The sequence below is a fragment of the Aedes albopictus genome, chromosome 3, assembly GCF_035046485.1.
Source record: "Aedes albopictus strain Foshan chromosome 3, AalbF5, whole genome shotgun sequence".
Classification (NCBI taxonomy): Eukaryota; Metazoa; Arthropoda; class Insecta; order Diptera; family Culicidae; genus Aedes; species Aedes albopictus.
The window spans coordinates 449,508,311-449,524,608 of NC_085138.1; the positions used below are offsets into that span (position 1 = coordinate 449,508,311).

General features: G+C 41.9%; 2 protein-coding genes across 2 annotated transcripts; both read left to right on the plus strand.

Moving 5' to 3' along the window:
• Positions 1 to 1,980: 1,980 nt before the first annotated feature.
• LOC109425786 (uncharacterized) lies at positions 1,981 to 7,011 on the plus strand. The gene is made up of 3 exons (XM_019701117.3): positions 1,981 to 2,366; positions 2,486 to 3,699; positions 5,998 to 7,011. Exons 1-3 carry the CDS (start codon positions 2,102 to 2,104, stop codon positions 6,973 to 6,975), a joined length of 2,457 nt encoding a protein of 818 aa, XP_019556662.2. The 5' UTR covers positions 1,981 to 2,101; the 3' UTR covers positions 6,976 to 7,011.
• Positions 7,012 to 8,081: 1,070 nt separating this feature from the next.
• Positions 8,082 to 13,642, plus strand: LOC134291087 (uncharacterized). The gene is made up of 4 exons (XM_062858371.1): positions 8,082 to 8,121; positions 8,265 to 8,929; positions 9,369 to 13,547; positions 13,616 to 13,642. Exons 1-4 carry the CDS (start codon positions 8,082 to 8,084, stop codon positions 13,640 to 13,642), a joined length of 4,911 nt encoding a protein of 1,636 aa, XP_062714355.1.
• Positions 13,643 to 16,298: the final 2,656 nt, after the last annotated feature.

Consider the following 16,298-nt stretch of genomic DNA (forward strand, 5'->3'; position numbering starts at 1 on the left):
GTTCATCCATCCTTGAGGGCCGGTTGAAGTCATTAGTAGGTATGCCGAATATTTCCAATTTTGGCGCGGATCCTGTACCTGCTGAGGGTGTTGCATTATTTCGGCTGCTCATCAAAAAAGTTAAATCAATTTGAATTCACCTGTACGCACTAGTTTTCACTCGAGTTTTCAGCTCCTGAACTTTTGACCGGTAACTGTGATGGCCGTTGGGAATTCAAACTAGTCAAACTTAAGAATTATGTTTGAAAGCTTATAATTTTTCACCATAGCAAGGCACTTATACTTTTTAAGTTTGCCCAAACATGAAGGTGATATGCAGGGGTATGCATTTTATAAGTAACCTAATCAAAATTAAAAAGGTTATTATCATGTTTATAATCGCACATTTAAAAATAATCCTTCTAATGTCTTATAAATTACAAAAGTGACAGTCTTATAAGCTTTAAGTTTGCAATTTTGTCAGTGTAGGCATGGTCGCATCACACGCACGTCAGGTCCCGCCTAGATGGGTAAAAGCGACATTATGCTTCTGTTGAAAACAATTCGACTCCGACTGCCAACAAACCTCAGCTTCATCATCTTCTCGTCGCTCGTCGTTCTTTCGATTCTTCCTGGTTTGCATTTTCTCAACTCGCCTTCGGAATGCCAGATATTACGAATTATTCAGGAACAGCTGCTACCTAGAGTGACTGGAAGTCCACACTACTGCTGACTGGGAACCGGGAATTCGGTCGGATTAACGACGATGACAAATCCAAAACTAGCTCTTCACAGGCTGACTGGGTCTGTAAATATTATTAAAAAACATTGTTAGGAACAGAACTATTTAGTTTCTACAAGAAAATTCAATAAAACTTACAGAACAAGAACAATTTTAGAATTAATTCAACAGAGAAAGCACTTTGCCTAACTTAATATTGTCGTCGCGGTTGAAACCCGAAGTTTCTCCACACCCGACAATCGAATTTTCTCAAAATCCGTAAGCGAAAGCTAACGTCTGACGTAGTGCGCTGGACAGCGGACCTGGCCCGCTATCCAGCGCACTGGGCCCGACGTACGTCCGACACACGGTTTAGGAGAAACATCGATTTTCGCGTGTCAATAATTCCTATTTTCAACTGCACGAACAATAAATAATGGCCGCTCGCGTTTCTGCACTGAAGCCGATGTCAAACAAGAACAATCAAGCTGTCAAAGCTGGCAAGTTCGAATTTCAAATGAGTGAGAGGGTGATGAATTTTAACATTCGGTCTCCTTCTCTCACACGCCGCAAAGGCAAATGTCAAAATGATCGAAGCTTGACGGTTTGATTTTTCGTCGATATATTCGGCACTGGGTTGTCTTGATGCATGGGAAATTCATTGCCTGAATCGTCCAAGAAACCATTTTTCTACGATCATACAAGCGATCATAGTACGCAGTTGCGAAGAAATGACAGTTCAAATAACAGTCACTGTAGAAAGTTTCTACCAAGGAAATCGGTTAAGAACTTTCATTGGTTCGTTCATATATTACGTAACGCTAAGGGGGGAAGGAGGGGGTCCAGCGCTGCGTTACAATTCATACAAAATTTCAAAATTTTCCATACAAAAACTGTTACATGGGGGAGGGAGGGGGTCTAAAATTCAATTTTGCGTTACGTAATATTCCCAATTTAGTTGAAAATCTGAGTTTTCGAGTAGCGAAGTTGGATTTTTCTCCAAATCCGTACGTCGGACCTAGCTTCGGAATTGGTGCGCTGTATAATAAACATGGTCCGCTATACAGCGCATCACTTCCGAAGTTAGGTCCGACGCACGGATTTGGAGAAAAATCCAACTTCGCTACTCGAAAATTCCGGGTTGCAACTGCACGGAGAATAGTTGGGGTTCATTCATTGAGCGATTCCTTTTGAACACTCTGGGCTATGATAAATATATATGGGTTTTTGCAAACGACCGAGAGGTTTTTATTTTTTTTACTGTGCATCGGTTTGCATCTTCGTCTCTTTCCTGCAGGCCATGCCGAAAAAGATGCAAACTTTGGCGTTTTCGTTCTTCGTTCGTATTTCGGCGTTCAAAATTTTAATTTTGTTCAAAAATTGTGTTTCCTCGCCCGAAAAATGACGAAAGTCTGTGTCGTTTGCGGCAATAGGGCGTCCGAAACGGACCGCCAAATAGTAGACCCACTTCAGAAGGTAACCTACCACAAAATACCGATAAGCGTAAGCAGGAACAAAAAATGGCTCGAGTTTTGCTCCCTGACGAAGAAGGACAACATAAACAACAAGTTCGTCTGCAGCGAACACTTCGAGAAGCACTATCTGGAAAGGGATTTGAAGTCGGAACTCTTGGACGGAGTCAAACGAATGATTCTGAAGAGAGAAGGTCAGTAAATGCGTTTGTGATGATGGATGAATGAGTAATTGTAATTGTAATTGTAATTGTAATTGTAATTTATTATTCAACGTAAACCTGTCATAATGATTTTGAAATATTAATTCTAGCTGTACCCACGATTAAAACACCGAAAAAACTTAAACGTAGAAAATCAGAAGACTCGGAGCAAGACCAGCACAAGAAACGGAAGGAGGAAATCGATAGACTTCTGAATAGCGACTATCCACAACCGATTACGAATCCTTTCCGGCAGAAGAATACGAAGTCGTCAAGGAATAAACTAACTTCTGGTACGTCGGATGATGTGGTAGAAGTAGAGATGAGTTCGCTATCCAGAAGACAGGAAACACGGCGTTTGAAGGAACTGGAAACTGAAAATAAAGCTCTCAAGTTGAAAGTTGAAGAACTGGAGCAAGTTGTGGTCAAGAAGAATGAGAAAATCAACCTGGCCAAAACGGAAATGGTAAATATAACAATCGCACTGCAAGAACTGAAAGACATTGAAAACCGCAATCTAAACATCCGCGTGAAAGAACTACTCAAAGGTCATTACACAGAAAATCAAATTCGACGGGTGTTCAACAATAAGGAGGTGATCAGTTGGACCAATGAGGAAATGCAGCAGGCTTTCACGATTCGCATGTTCGGATCAGATGTGCACGATTACGTTTGCAAAAAACTTCGACACCCTTCACCGAGTTTGAATGAAATGCTGCGTTGGGTTCAAAAAGTTCACCAACAAACGGGTTTCCTCATTCCAACACTTGGCATTCTGCAGGTACTTGGTAGCAGAATGGATTCCCAAGAGAGAGAATGCATTCTCTTGATTGGTCGCACAAAGGTTCATCCCAAATACTACTACGATCCTGTTCGGGATCAGATTTTCGGTAAAGATGCATATTTGTACTGCATTTGCGTGCAAAGTATTTTCTCAGATTGGCATCAAATCATCTACATCGATATCGATTTGATCTACTCGACGGACATACTGATGGCTCTGATCAACGAGCTCCACGAAATAGGTTTCAACGTAGCCGGGATAACGGCAATGTGCGACCAGGAAACTGCTGATCTTTGGACGGAACTTGATGTGTCCACCGAGGAGCACTTCATTAGGCACCCGAAAACGAAAAATCCCATCTACATGTTTTGCTGTCCCATTTCGACGTTGACGGTAATTCTGAAAATATTTGTCGAAGATGGTTTGCTCGTACAAGAAGACGTTTCGGTCACGAAGGATATCATCCAGAAGCTGTACGAATCCAATCATCCGGAAATCACGCAACTGCTGAGTACTACCACGTTGGACTCATTGTTGAATGTAAGTAATGCTATTGTAATTCAAATGCTTTATTTTTTTCCGTCAAATAAAAGACTATAGACTGTTTCAGAAATTTTGAATACACTAACGATTAACTGCCATTTCAATTTGAGCACAAAATCCAAAAAAAGTTTCTACTAGCTCTTATAGTAAACATGCTAACGAAGCAAATAATACCAATTTTGTTGATGTTTCTGGTTAAAGTTAATAAATAGGGCTCTGTAAACTAGATAATTAAAATTTAAAGTTGCACAAAGTGGTCAAAAATGCAGCATAGTAGAAAAGAAAAAAAATCTCACAGATAAAATATTAAATTCTCAAACACAATAAAAATTGCTGTATCGATAATAAAAGATATTTCTCGATTGGTAAGAGTAATTTTTACTGGAATATTTGATCAAGAATCACCATTATGGGCCTTCTCAATACAATTTTTTTGTTTCATATTTCTCAACAACACCAGTAGCAACAAACGTTAAGCAAACGAATGTCTTAATTACTGCTTACTGCATTCGTTTTAAAGTTTTGAAGAATCGAATGAGCTGAAAAAATAAGTTTGTTTAGATTAAATGCGTTCAGGAAAGCTAAGAAACTGTGTGGTAGTTCTTATGTTCCGTAGAAAACCTTAAAAAATAAGAAACTTGAGCTCCTAAAAAATGTTGTGGAAATGCCTTTATCGATTTTTCCTAAATTTTGATCAAGGCGTTCCTTAGACAACTTGTTGAGAAAGCGAATGTGATAAAAATTTAGATAGGGGTAGGCGGGGCAATATGGACACCCTAAGGTTTTTGCCAACTTTACCTGGCAAGATGTAAAAAAAGTTTAGTTTTTTGATACATGTATCCTTTTAAAGTCTATTTAGCATCTATTGCATAAGAATGCTCACGAAGAAAAATGATTTATCCACTTCAAAAAATGTTTTGAAAAATGTTAGTTTTTCATGACCGTCTTCAAGCATACGGGGCAGAATGGACACCCCCATGGGGCAATATGGACACCATGAGACTTTTACGAATTTCGTACATTGTCTACACCTATGAAGTAATTTAATTACAAAACAACTATTATGGATGAATAATACGCCGAAGTAGTTCATTTTTGTTCAGTTAATTTAAATTCAGGCTGTTTTGGATAAAGCTTCGTTTTTGTCAGCATGTACAGCTGTGCCTAGAACAACTATTTTCCACTTCTGTCGTTTTTTGACCAATTCGTTTCACCCTGTGTCTACTATAGTGAACATTTAACCGGAAATATACTGAAATCGAAGAATTTGGTTGGTTTGTGATTTAGGTTATATTTTTCCCTTGCCACTTCTTTCAAAAAGGTGAGTGTCCATTTTGCCCCGGCAGCAGAAGATATTTCCAAACTTGATTTTTTGATATAATAAAGAAGAAAATATAAACATGTTAAGCATGTAGATACAGCAAAACTACTTGTATGTGTTTTAGAAATATCAGGTTTTAATCGACCTGCAATAAATTAATCACTAAATCTTATTTTAGATGGTGTGAAAATTATAATTTCCATGCTCAAAAAACGGAGGACGCAACTTTTTTGTGTAAAATCAAGCATAATTTTAATTTCGAATGTTTATTTCCTGAAACTACGTTTTAGACAAATGGACTATATTCTCCATTCATTAAAAGTTCAAAAAAGTTCGCATATTGCAAAATATTGAGGGTGTCCATTCTGCCCCGGGTGTCCATAATGCCCCGCCTACCCCTAATTTTTGGTATTTAGTGATACATAATGTTGAATTCATTAAAAAACACCTTTGTGCAAATGCAAATTTGAAAAATTAAGTTATTTGTTAGAGAACTCGACTGTTCTTTAAAATATCAAGACTATTGAAAGGAAATATGAAAATATGGAGTACAATATGCTATACTCTGAAAGAAGTTGGTAAAAATCATTAGATCAGTTCATTTAATTTAATAAACAAAGTGTATTTATAATTTCTGAAACAGTCTATACTAGCGTTATCTTTTTCCGGGTGTGAGATCATTGGGGCTGTTCATAAACCACATATTAGACCGTACCGGGCCCCCACATTTTAGGGGCCCCAACAAAAATCGTGTATGCTTGCTAAACGTTAACTTTATTTTTCATTTTGCTCAAGTACTGTTCAAAACAAAGAAAAACTTTATTGCTCATCGCATGTGTACCTCCGAGGGGTCTCCACATTGGCTCCGGCCCCGGGCCCCCACAATCCTTAATCCGGGTCTGGCGACTACACTTACCAGGGACTAACAGCTGGTTCTTCTAAGTATCTACAGTGTAATAAAATGTATTTTTCAGGATTCAAACGTCTCGGAAATGGACTCCGTTGGGGATGTGATTTCGGACAATTTTGTACAGGCACTGAAGCTACTGTCGGAGGAAGGGGAAGAATCAATAGGTGTGGCTGCTACTCTATTTGAGCTGATTCGAGACTGGTATGATTTGCTCACGACGGAGCGGAAAACAAGCGACGAAGCGGAAGATCTTTCCATCACCCATCAGGAGTACGGCAATAACATTGACGAGCAAAATATTGTTCTAGACGGCATGTATGACACAATCGAAACGTTAAAATGTTCGAGCGAACAGGCAACGTGCTTGCAACAAGCTATACTTATATCGATGAATTCGTTGAAGAAGTTATTCAATGATCTTCGACAAATACACGATTGTAAGTCGATTCCTACCAGAAACTTGACGTTGTTCAATCTCAACCGAACGTTCGATGCTTTTCAAGAGAACAATCCTTCCAGTATCCAGCCAACGAGTAAAATTCTCTTTGAACTTAGCAAAACAATCCTCACGAGAGATCAATCGTCTCTGTCCAGTAAAATTGTTGAAGAAACTCGATTACCAGCGGTTGAAATGGTATACGAAGCATCCGACGCTACCGTTGATCCAAGCGTTGCCAACATTTCAGAAAAACTGGCATGCTCTAATTTGATCAATTATGTTGCCACTACTTTGCGGGAAAAGTATGAATACTTGGGCGATCAAACCTTTGTGATCGAGAGGAAGGATAACAGCTACGTCGTTATGCCGGAGATGCCTACAGGAATTGTGGAACCCTCCAAGCTATGGATGGAACAGGCTAGAAAGCTGGAGACTTACGTATCCGACATTACTTTCTACCGAAATGAAAATGTGGTGGAAAATCTGGTGAATTCTATCTCTCGACGTCACCCCAAGATGGGCGTTGATATCATTAGGCTGTATGTACAAAGGCGCATAATGATCAAACTGAACAATATGAATAGAGATCTGGAGATTGTTTGAATAAGATAAATAAAGACTGTAATGGATAATAAGTGAGTGGGCGATGTATATAATTGATGAGAACTAACCGAATCTATGGGCTTGGGGTCAATGTGTACTGCAAGTGCACAGAAAACGTATTCTGATCAGATATTATGAGGTTTCAACTTGCTCTAGTGCACACATGCGTCCAGAAATATTTCTACTCAGTCATTGAGCATTCATCTTTTTGGTGTCCATTTATACAAAAAAAAATATTGTGCAAATTGTCGAAGACCATCATCTTCTGTGTGAGCTGTGATTGTTATTCTCCATCAAGTTTGTTGTTCTAATAGATGAGAGTCATGTTCATCAGAATTCATTATCACTGAAATTGCAGTACAGAAAGAAATATTGCAGAATGAGATAGGTGAGTTAGCTGAATTTTAAACGTGATCCGAAAAGTGCAAGCTAATTCTATCTGTTGTCGAACCCACCGTGCGAACGGTTCTTACTAGTGTGAGTACCGAGGTAACACAATTTGACGTCTGTCATATACGAGGAGGTCCAGCATGGCCTTATGTCATGTGGAGGAAAACCGTGGTAAAGGATAGTAAGATTGAACTGTGGATTACGATTACGAAGTTTATTTAAACAGTTAAACTGTTAGTTAATTAGAGTAGTGTCAGTATAGCTAGTGCGTTGTGGAACACTGCTCTACCAGAAGGTGAAATTTGTTATATTGGTTACCTATAGTGTCTAATAATATCTATTTAGGAGACGGCAAAATACTGGTAGCCGATTGCTACGATTGTGGGTATTAACCAGAACTACTAGCTGCTATTCAGACTTAAAACTGTGAGTAGGTTGAGCAATATTGAAGTTAATTTAGAAGCATGAATTAATTTGTCTTGTAGCAGTGGACTAGGTTGGATTACATCGACTCTGCGTTAAGAAAGATTAGAAGTGTGAAGGCAGACATTAACGTAAGACAGATTCTCCTAATGTAAAATATTTATCTAATTCATTCTTGCATTAAATTTCAGCTTTAAAGCTGCGCTGTTTATAAGCTGCTTAAAAGGCGTTTGCACTGGTCTGGTCGATTCCCCAACAAACTTTAAAGGTTAATAGACCCGCTGAGCCTAAGAATGGATTCCAACAACGATCCGAAAGGGAATCATAATTGCGGTAAGTGCAATCGTTCCGATTCCGTAAACAACATGGTGGGCTGCGATTTGTGCGACACTTGGGCCCACTTTGATTGCGCCGGGGTGACCGACTCTATTGCGGACCCAGAGCGAAGCTGGAAATGTGAAAATTGCATGGCCCAGATCAACGCCAGCGACACTCACGTAAGTCCAATTCAACGAGTTCATCGAACCGAAGCGGAAACTCCCAACGTCAACGTTTGCAACTTCGACTACTGGAAGAGGAACGAAAGCTTCGGCTGAAGCATCAAGAAGAGGAAGATGCTGCAAGGAAGAAGGCTGCCGAAGAAGAAGACCAAGTCCGTAAGAAACGTATGGAAGAAGAGCAAAGGTATTTGAAGGAGAAATTCGAGCTTCTGATGGCAGGAACGGAAGGGAGCAATGATGGTTCGTGTAGTATACGGAGCGACACTAGTCGAAAAAGCGATCCTAACAGTAGGACTAGTAGTCAGAAGGTACGAGATTGGCTCAGTAGGGAAAGGGACACACATCAGTCGTCCGGAGTAAACCCAACCAATCAGACCTTCAATGGTGTCCAAAGGTCGGCTGTTTCCAAGTCTGCGCATGAGAATGCACCATCAAATGCAGTTGGTATAGATGCGCCATCCGAAGTGATCAAGCCCGTCAATTCGATTCGAGATTGCAGAAATCAGAAAGCTGTGATCAGGCAAGCACCACCAAATTCATCCACTCCACAGTTCTCACAAGAGCATATTAGTCCGTCGGAGGCTCTTGGACAGCGAACATCCATCTCGCGCATCCCAATGGATATTTCCGAGTATGGTCCGGTAGTAAACAGGGACGCCGTTCAAATGACATCCATGGCATATGGACGCCAGGGAACCAATTTTGTGTATCCATTGTCAGTAACAACTGCGACACAAAGTAACGCTGCTGCTCAACCCATGTATACTATGCCAGGATCGCAAAGGCCACTGTGCACAGAAAAAACTGTTGTGTAATATTACATCTGAACTGCTGCAACCCGATCAATACGTCGGTTGCATGAATATTACACAGGACGATGTACACATAAGAACAAAAGATTTTACATCAAAACGATGTAATCGTACATAGGAATCGTGATTACATTGATTATTTAGTACATCGGAGTGAGTTACATCGGGCGGGTTGCATTTATTTTTTGCTGTGTGCACAACGAGCCGTGACCTTGGCCATGGCCATAACCCTGTGAGAGCCAATGTTGAAAACGTTGCGAACTACCAGACTGCTCAACGAAACGCAAATCCTGCAGAGTCACAGTATTATAATCGAGATCAATCATCCGATAACATCCAACAGGTTGGTCCAACTCCGGTGCAAATTGCGGCACGTCAGGTTATGCCAAGAGACCTACCGAAATTTTCCGGAGATCCGGAAGATTGGCCAATGTTTTTCAGTGCGTTCCAGAACACTACAACAGCATGTGGTTATTCCGACGTAGAAAACTTGGCGAGACTTCAACGTTGTCTGGAGGGTGCTGCCTTGGCGGCGGTCAAAAGCCGTCTGCTGTTGCCTGGTTCAGTTCCACACGTTATCAGCACGCTGCAGAGATTATTCGGTAGACCAGAGATAATAATTCACTCTCTTCTCAACAAGCTAAGAGATGTTCCGGCACCCAAAGCGGAAAATCTCAAATCCGTCATCGAATTTGGATTAGCTGTTCAGGATTTGGTGGACCATATGCAGCTGGCCAGATTAGACGAACATCTCTGTAACCCTATGTTACTGCACGAGCTAGTTGAAAGGTTACCAGCAGTCTATAAGATGCAATGGTCGGCGTACAAACGAGCGAGCCCGATTGTAAATCTGGCGACTTTCGGCACCTTTATGTCGGATCTGGTGAACACAGCAACGGATGTAACACTGCCAGATCTTTCAGCATCATCATCCAAATCGACAAGATCAATGGGTCCCCGCAATAAATCGAAAATATTCGTACACACCGAAGAAACCCCGGAAGGAGAAGAGGAGACACAACGAACATCGGAAGAATCGGGAAAAAGATGCTCATATTGTTCGAGAGCGGATCATGAAATTCAGGGTTGCTCACGGTTCAAGACTTTGCACAACGATGATCGATGGGCAGTAATGCGTCAAAACGGACTGTGCAGAAACTGTCTAATCCCACATCGAAAATGGCCGTGTCGCTCCGGGAAAGTATGTGGCATCAACGGATGCCGCCTTAGACACCACGCACTTCTACATGCCTACGATGTCGAGGTCCTGGGAGCCCAGGCAAGATCAGTTGATAACGGCTCCAGAAATGCTTCGATAGTACACCAAAATATGCACCATGTGTTGCCGACGATACTATTCCGGTATCTGCCTGTCTTTATAGAAGATACGAATGGAAAGTCGGTGCGAACCTACGCCTTCCTCGACGATGGTTCATCGTCAACGTTGATAGAGGAAGGAATAGCGGCTGAACTGGGAATAAATGGCCCTACGGATACACTCTGGCTCAGCTGGACAGGAAATGTGAGCCGAGAAGAAAGAGGCTCAAAACGTGTCTCGATTATGATCTCCGGACGCGGGATGGAAACTCGCTTCCAGTTAAACAACGTTAGGACCGTTCAAAAGCTGGATCTACCACATCAAACATTACAGTACGACGCGCTCAAGGATGCATATCCTCATCTGCGCGGTTTACCAGTTGCGAGCTACTCGAAAGCGACTCCAGGAATCATCATAGGTATGGAGCACGCCCGGCTGTTGGCGACATTAAAAATTCGAGAAGGAAATGCTGATGACCCAGTTGCAGCAAAGACACGATTAGGCTGGTGTATATACGGTAAACAGTTCTGGTCGGATAAATCGGTAGAACATCTGAACTTGCACTCTTCTCTTGGGAATCGAGAACTACATGAGCAAATGAAGGGATTCTTTGGAATCGAGGAAGCAACCATCACGGTGAAACCGGAGGCTGATGACGATAAGCGAGCAAGGCAGATCATGGAGACTACAACGCGAAGAGTTGGTAAAGCCTTTGAGACAGGGCTTTTATGGAGACACGAGGAAGTCTGTTTTCCAGACAGCTACAGGATGGCGGAAAAGCGATTGGTGCAACTAGAAAAACGACTCAACAGAGACCCAGCCCTCAAGGAGAAAATTTGTTGTCAAATAGAAGAGTACGAAAGGAAAGGATACGCACATCGCCTAACCGACGAAGAAATACGATCATCGGATCCGAAACGCATTTGGTACCTACCTCTTGGGGTGGTACAGAATCCTAAAAAGCCGGAAAAGGTCCGTCTAATTTGGGACGCCGCAGCTCGATCCAGTGGAGTATCGTTAAATGACATGCTCCTCAAGGGCCCGGACCTATTGACATCCCTCATATCAGTTCTCTTCAGATTCCGCCAAAGGGACATTGCCATCTGTGGAGACATTAGAGAAATGTTTCACCAGATAATCATACGTAATCTGGACAAACAAGCACAACGATTTCTCTGGAGAAGTTCGCCTGATAGTTCACCACAATGTTACGTCATGGATGTAGCAACGTTTGGAGCCACATGCTCACCTAGCTCAGCACAATTCATCAAGAACAAGAACGCTGAGGAGTTCGTCGAACAGTATCCGGCGGCAACAGAGGCCATCATCAAGGGTCATTACGTTGATGACTATTTGGACAGCGTGGACACCGTTATGGAAGCAGTTCAACTGTGGAAAGATGTGAGATACGTCCACGCTCAAGGAGGATTCGATATGCGTAATCTTATCAGCAATTCTCCCGAAGGGATGCAGCTTGTTGGTGAGAAAGGCAGTACAGCAACCAAATCCATGAACCTGGACAAGCCTGAGGAGAGCGAACGAGTTCTTGGTATGGTATGGAAACCCAAAATCGACATGTTCACCTACGACACGACACTAAGGCCGGATATTGCCAAACTGATTGCGGAGCAGTCGGTTCCTACGAAACGCCAAGTTCTCTGTACCGTTATGTCACTTTTTGATCCACTCGGATTAATAGCAAACTTTGTGGTACAAGGAAAAATCCTAATGCAAGATATTTGGCGATCAGGAACCGATTGGGATGAGGTAATAGCTGAAAATTTGCACGAAAAATGGATCAAGTGGAGTAATTGCCTGACGGAAATGGGAAGTGTCCGGATTCCCAGATGTTTCTTCAGTGGAGCAAGCCGTAGCGCCATGGATGGTATGCAGATTCACGTTTTTGTAGATGCTAGCCCAGAAGCCTATGCTAGCGTTGCATATTTGAGGATCATCGATAAAGGAGTTCCCCGATGTGCATTGGTAGCAGCAAAGTCTAAAGTAGCACCCTTGAAGCCGCTCTCCGTCCCTCGTCTCGAGCTGCAGGCGGCGCTGATTGGCAGTCGTTTGGCAGACACTATTTGCAAGTACTTGAATCTATCCGTGAAGCAACGATTCTTTTGGTTGGACTCATCAACTGTATTAGCCTGGTTGCGTTCAGATAGTCGTCGCTATCATCCGTTTGTAGCCTTTAGAGTTGGCGAAATTCTGAGCCTCACCGCTGTCAACGAGTGGCGGCATCTGCAATCAAAATACAACGTAGCAGACGAAGCTACAAAATGGGGATCAGGCCCAAGTTTTGACCCGGAGAATCGATGGTTCAGTGGTCCGCCGTTCTTGAAAAAAGAGGAAGAGTACTGGCCTACACAATCGGCTTCTATAGAACCCGTGACCGAGGAGTTACGCAAAGTATACGTTCAACACCACCTGATTAACCAACCACTAATTGACGTGACTCGCTTCTCTAAGTGGCAAAAACTTCTTCGTACTACTGCATTTGTATTGAGAGCTGCCAAGAAGTTCAAAAAGCAGCAGGTGCCAGCGTGGTTGTCCAGCGAAGAATACTGTAAGGCGGAAAATCTACTATGGCGGCAGGTTCAAACGGAAAGCTATCCAGAGGAGTACGCTACGTTGCACCATAATATGGAGAATCCGGATCAACCAAGACAGCTGAACAGGTCAAGTTCTCTACTGCAGCACTCCCCATATCTCGATGATGCAGGAATTATGAGAATGGATAGTAGGATAACGGCAGCACCCAACACATTTTTCAATGCAAGGCATCCAATTATCTTGCCTAAGAATCATCGTCTAACGTATCTGCTCGTGGACAGTTTCCACTGTAGATTTCTCCACGGAAACAGCGAAACAATACTGAACGAGATACGACAACGGTTTTCAATTTCAACTCTACGGAGCCTGGTGAAGCGTGTTTCCAAGGATTGCCAGATTTGTCGTATTCGTAAGGCCACCCCACAACCTCCCAAGATGGCTCCACTTCCTGTGGAAAGATTGATGTCGTTCATCCGACCCTTTACAAATACAGGCATCGACTATTTTGGTCCAGTCACAGTCAAAATTGGGCGCAGCAACGTCAAACGATGGGTTGTTTTATTTACCTGTCTTTCTGTAAGGGCAGTTCACCTGGAAATCGCACACAGTCTCACCACCCAGTCTTGTGTGATGGCCATTCGTAGGTTTGTGGCTCGCCGAGGTGCACCTGAAACTATTTGGTCAGATAATGGCACTTATTTTGTTGGAGCCAACAATGTCCTTAAAGAGGAGCTTCGGGAAATCAACGAGTCGTGCGCAACGACATTCACCAATGCCAGAACAAACTGGTTGTTCAACCCTCCTTACGCACCCCACATGGGTGGCGCGTGGGAGCGATTAGTACGGTCAGTGAAAACAGCCATGTTCGCCATTACCGACCAAGCCCATTCCCCTAGCGATGAGGTACTGGAAACCGTGATACAAGAGGCTGAAGCAGTAGTCAACTCCCGACCTTTAACCTACGTGCCACTAGACTCCTCCAACGATGAAGCCTTAACACCCAACCATTTCCTTTTATATGGAATCCGTGGTGTTAATCAACCTGCGATACAATTAAAGGATGCACGAGTACCGCTTAGAGACAGCTGGAATATGGCAAAAAATATGGTAGACGAGTTTTGGAAGAGATGGATCCGTGAATATCTTCCTGATCTGACTAGACGGACTAAGTGGTATCAACCAGTAAAGCCACTTGACGTAGGAGATTTAGTTATAGTAATTGATGAAAATAAGCGTAACGGTTGGACAAGAGGTAGGATTCTAGATGTTGTTGTAGGCAAGGACGGTCAGGTACGCAGGGCTGTAGTGCTGACATCGAACGGAGTGCAAACACGTGCCGCAGTGAAGTTAGCATTATTGGATGTTGGTCAGGCGTCAGGGTAGAATTCTAGGTTCCTCGGAGCTACACGGGAGGGGGATTGTTGTCGAACCCACCGTGCGAACGGTTCTTACTAGTGTGAGTACCGAGGTAACACAATTTGACGTCTGTCATATACGAGGAGGTCCAGCATGGCCTTATGTCATGTGGAGGAAAACCGTGGTAAAGGATAGTAAGATTGAACTGTGGATTACGATTACGAAGTTTATTTAAACAGTTAAACTGTTAGTTAATTAGAGTAGTGTCAGTATAGCTAGTGCGTTGTGGAACACTGCTCTACCAGAAGGTGAAATTTGTTATATTGGTTACCTATAGTGTCTAATAATATCTATTTAGGAGACGGCAAAATACTGGTAGCCGATTGCTACGATTGTGGGTATTAACCAGAACTACTAGCTGCTATTCAGACTTAAAACTGTGAGTAGGTTGAGCAATATTGAAGTTAATTTAGAAGCATGAATTAATTTGTCTTGTAGCAGTGGACTAGGTTGGATTACATCGACTCTGCGTTAAGAAAGATTAGAAGTGTGAAGGCAGACATTAACGTAAGACAGATTCTCCTAATGTAAAATATTTATCTAATTCATTCTTGCATTAAATTTCAGCTTTAAAGCTGCGCTGTTTATAAGCTGCTTAAAAGGCGTTTGCACTGGTCTGGTCGATTCCCCAACACTATCTTTCGATGTCTTTACAGGATTTTCTTCGAACAAAAAAAAAACTCACCAGAACGCTTGGCTCCCGTTGGTGTTCTTCACCAACTCCACTCAGACTTAGATGTTCATGGGATGCATCTCTACACGGCTACCATACCCATCACATTCCTTGCCCAAACGCCAAACACGACAAAGGATGGATATTACAATGAATGTAAGTACATCTTTTTTGATCTCATCATATCCTCGTAAAGCTGAAATTTACTTCTATATTCGGGTTGGGCTGCTTAATGAAAGGACAGACAGGACGGTAATTCATTAATTTACCATTACTCTGGTGTTAATGGAACGCACATTTTAGGCTTTACACCATATTGCACAATCTGATAATTTGCAAAACTTGCCCGCGACTATAAAATCTTGTATACAACAAGTAATCGGTTGACGTTACAACGAACAGTTTTTGCCATAAAATGCTGAAATTTTGTTTTAAAATGACTCCAGCCAACATCAATCGGGTTCCCCCATTAACAATGCATTTGAGTTCCCTAAACATTGGTACATGATGCGAGAATTGAAAACATGACGTCATCGCACCTTGGTGGCAATAACACATAGTTTTTTTTTTCAAACAGTCTTTTGGCGAAAGAAAAATTTTAAATTGTACCGTGGAGGGCCCATATTCTGCGCACCTAAGACTTTTTCAATTTCAATCAGCTGTAACAAATTCCAAATCGAACCGATTTGGTTGAATTTTTGACCGCACATAGTTATTAGCTTTGTAAATAAGAGAAAAATATAATTCTTATACAAATCACTCAATTTATATGTAAATTTATGAAAATTCTAAAGTGTGTCTTTGTTCCTAATTCTGCGCACCCTTTTTTGGAATGTTCCTTTTTCTGCGCACTAGTGTTCCTAATTCTGCGCACATGAGAAAAACTCTAAAAAGATAACATATTGTAATGAGAACATGATTCATAGATTAAACTCAATTGAATTCTTCATTTTCAACTTTTATACAACATTACGACCATATTGGAACTTTGCATGTCCCCAACATTGATACTACCTACTTTGATTACTGAGCAAAGGGAATTTCAATCATAATACACAAAAGGATTTTGTAGCGTTAGCATTATCGAATACTTTTTATTTACTTTCATTTCTAAAGGCATTATAAACTTTTTCGCCATGACAAGGTGGCACAATTTTTGTTAGCAAACTGAGACTTCTTTCTTGTCTAACTCCAGGGTTTCCATTGTTTAAGGAAATTCCATGTAACTCACATCATAT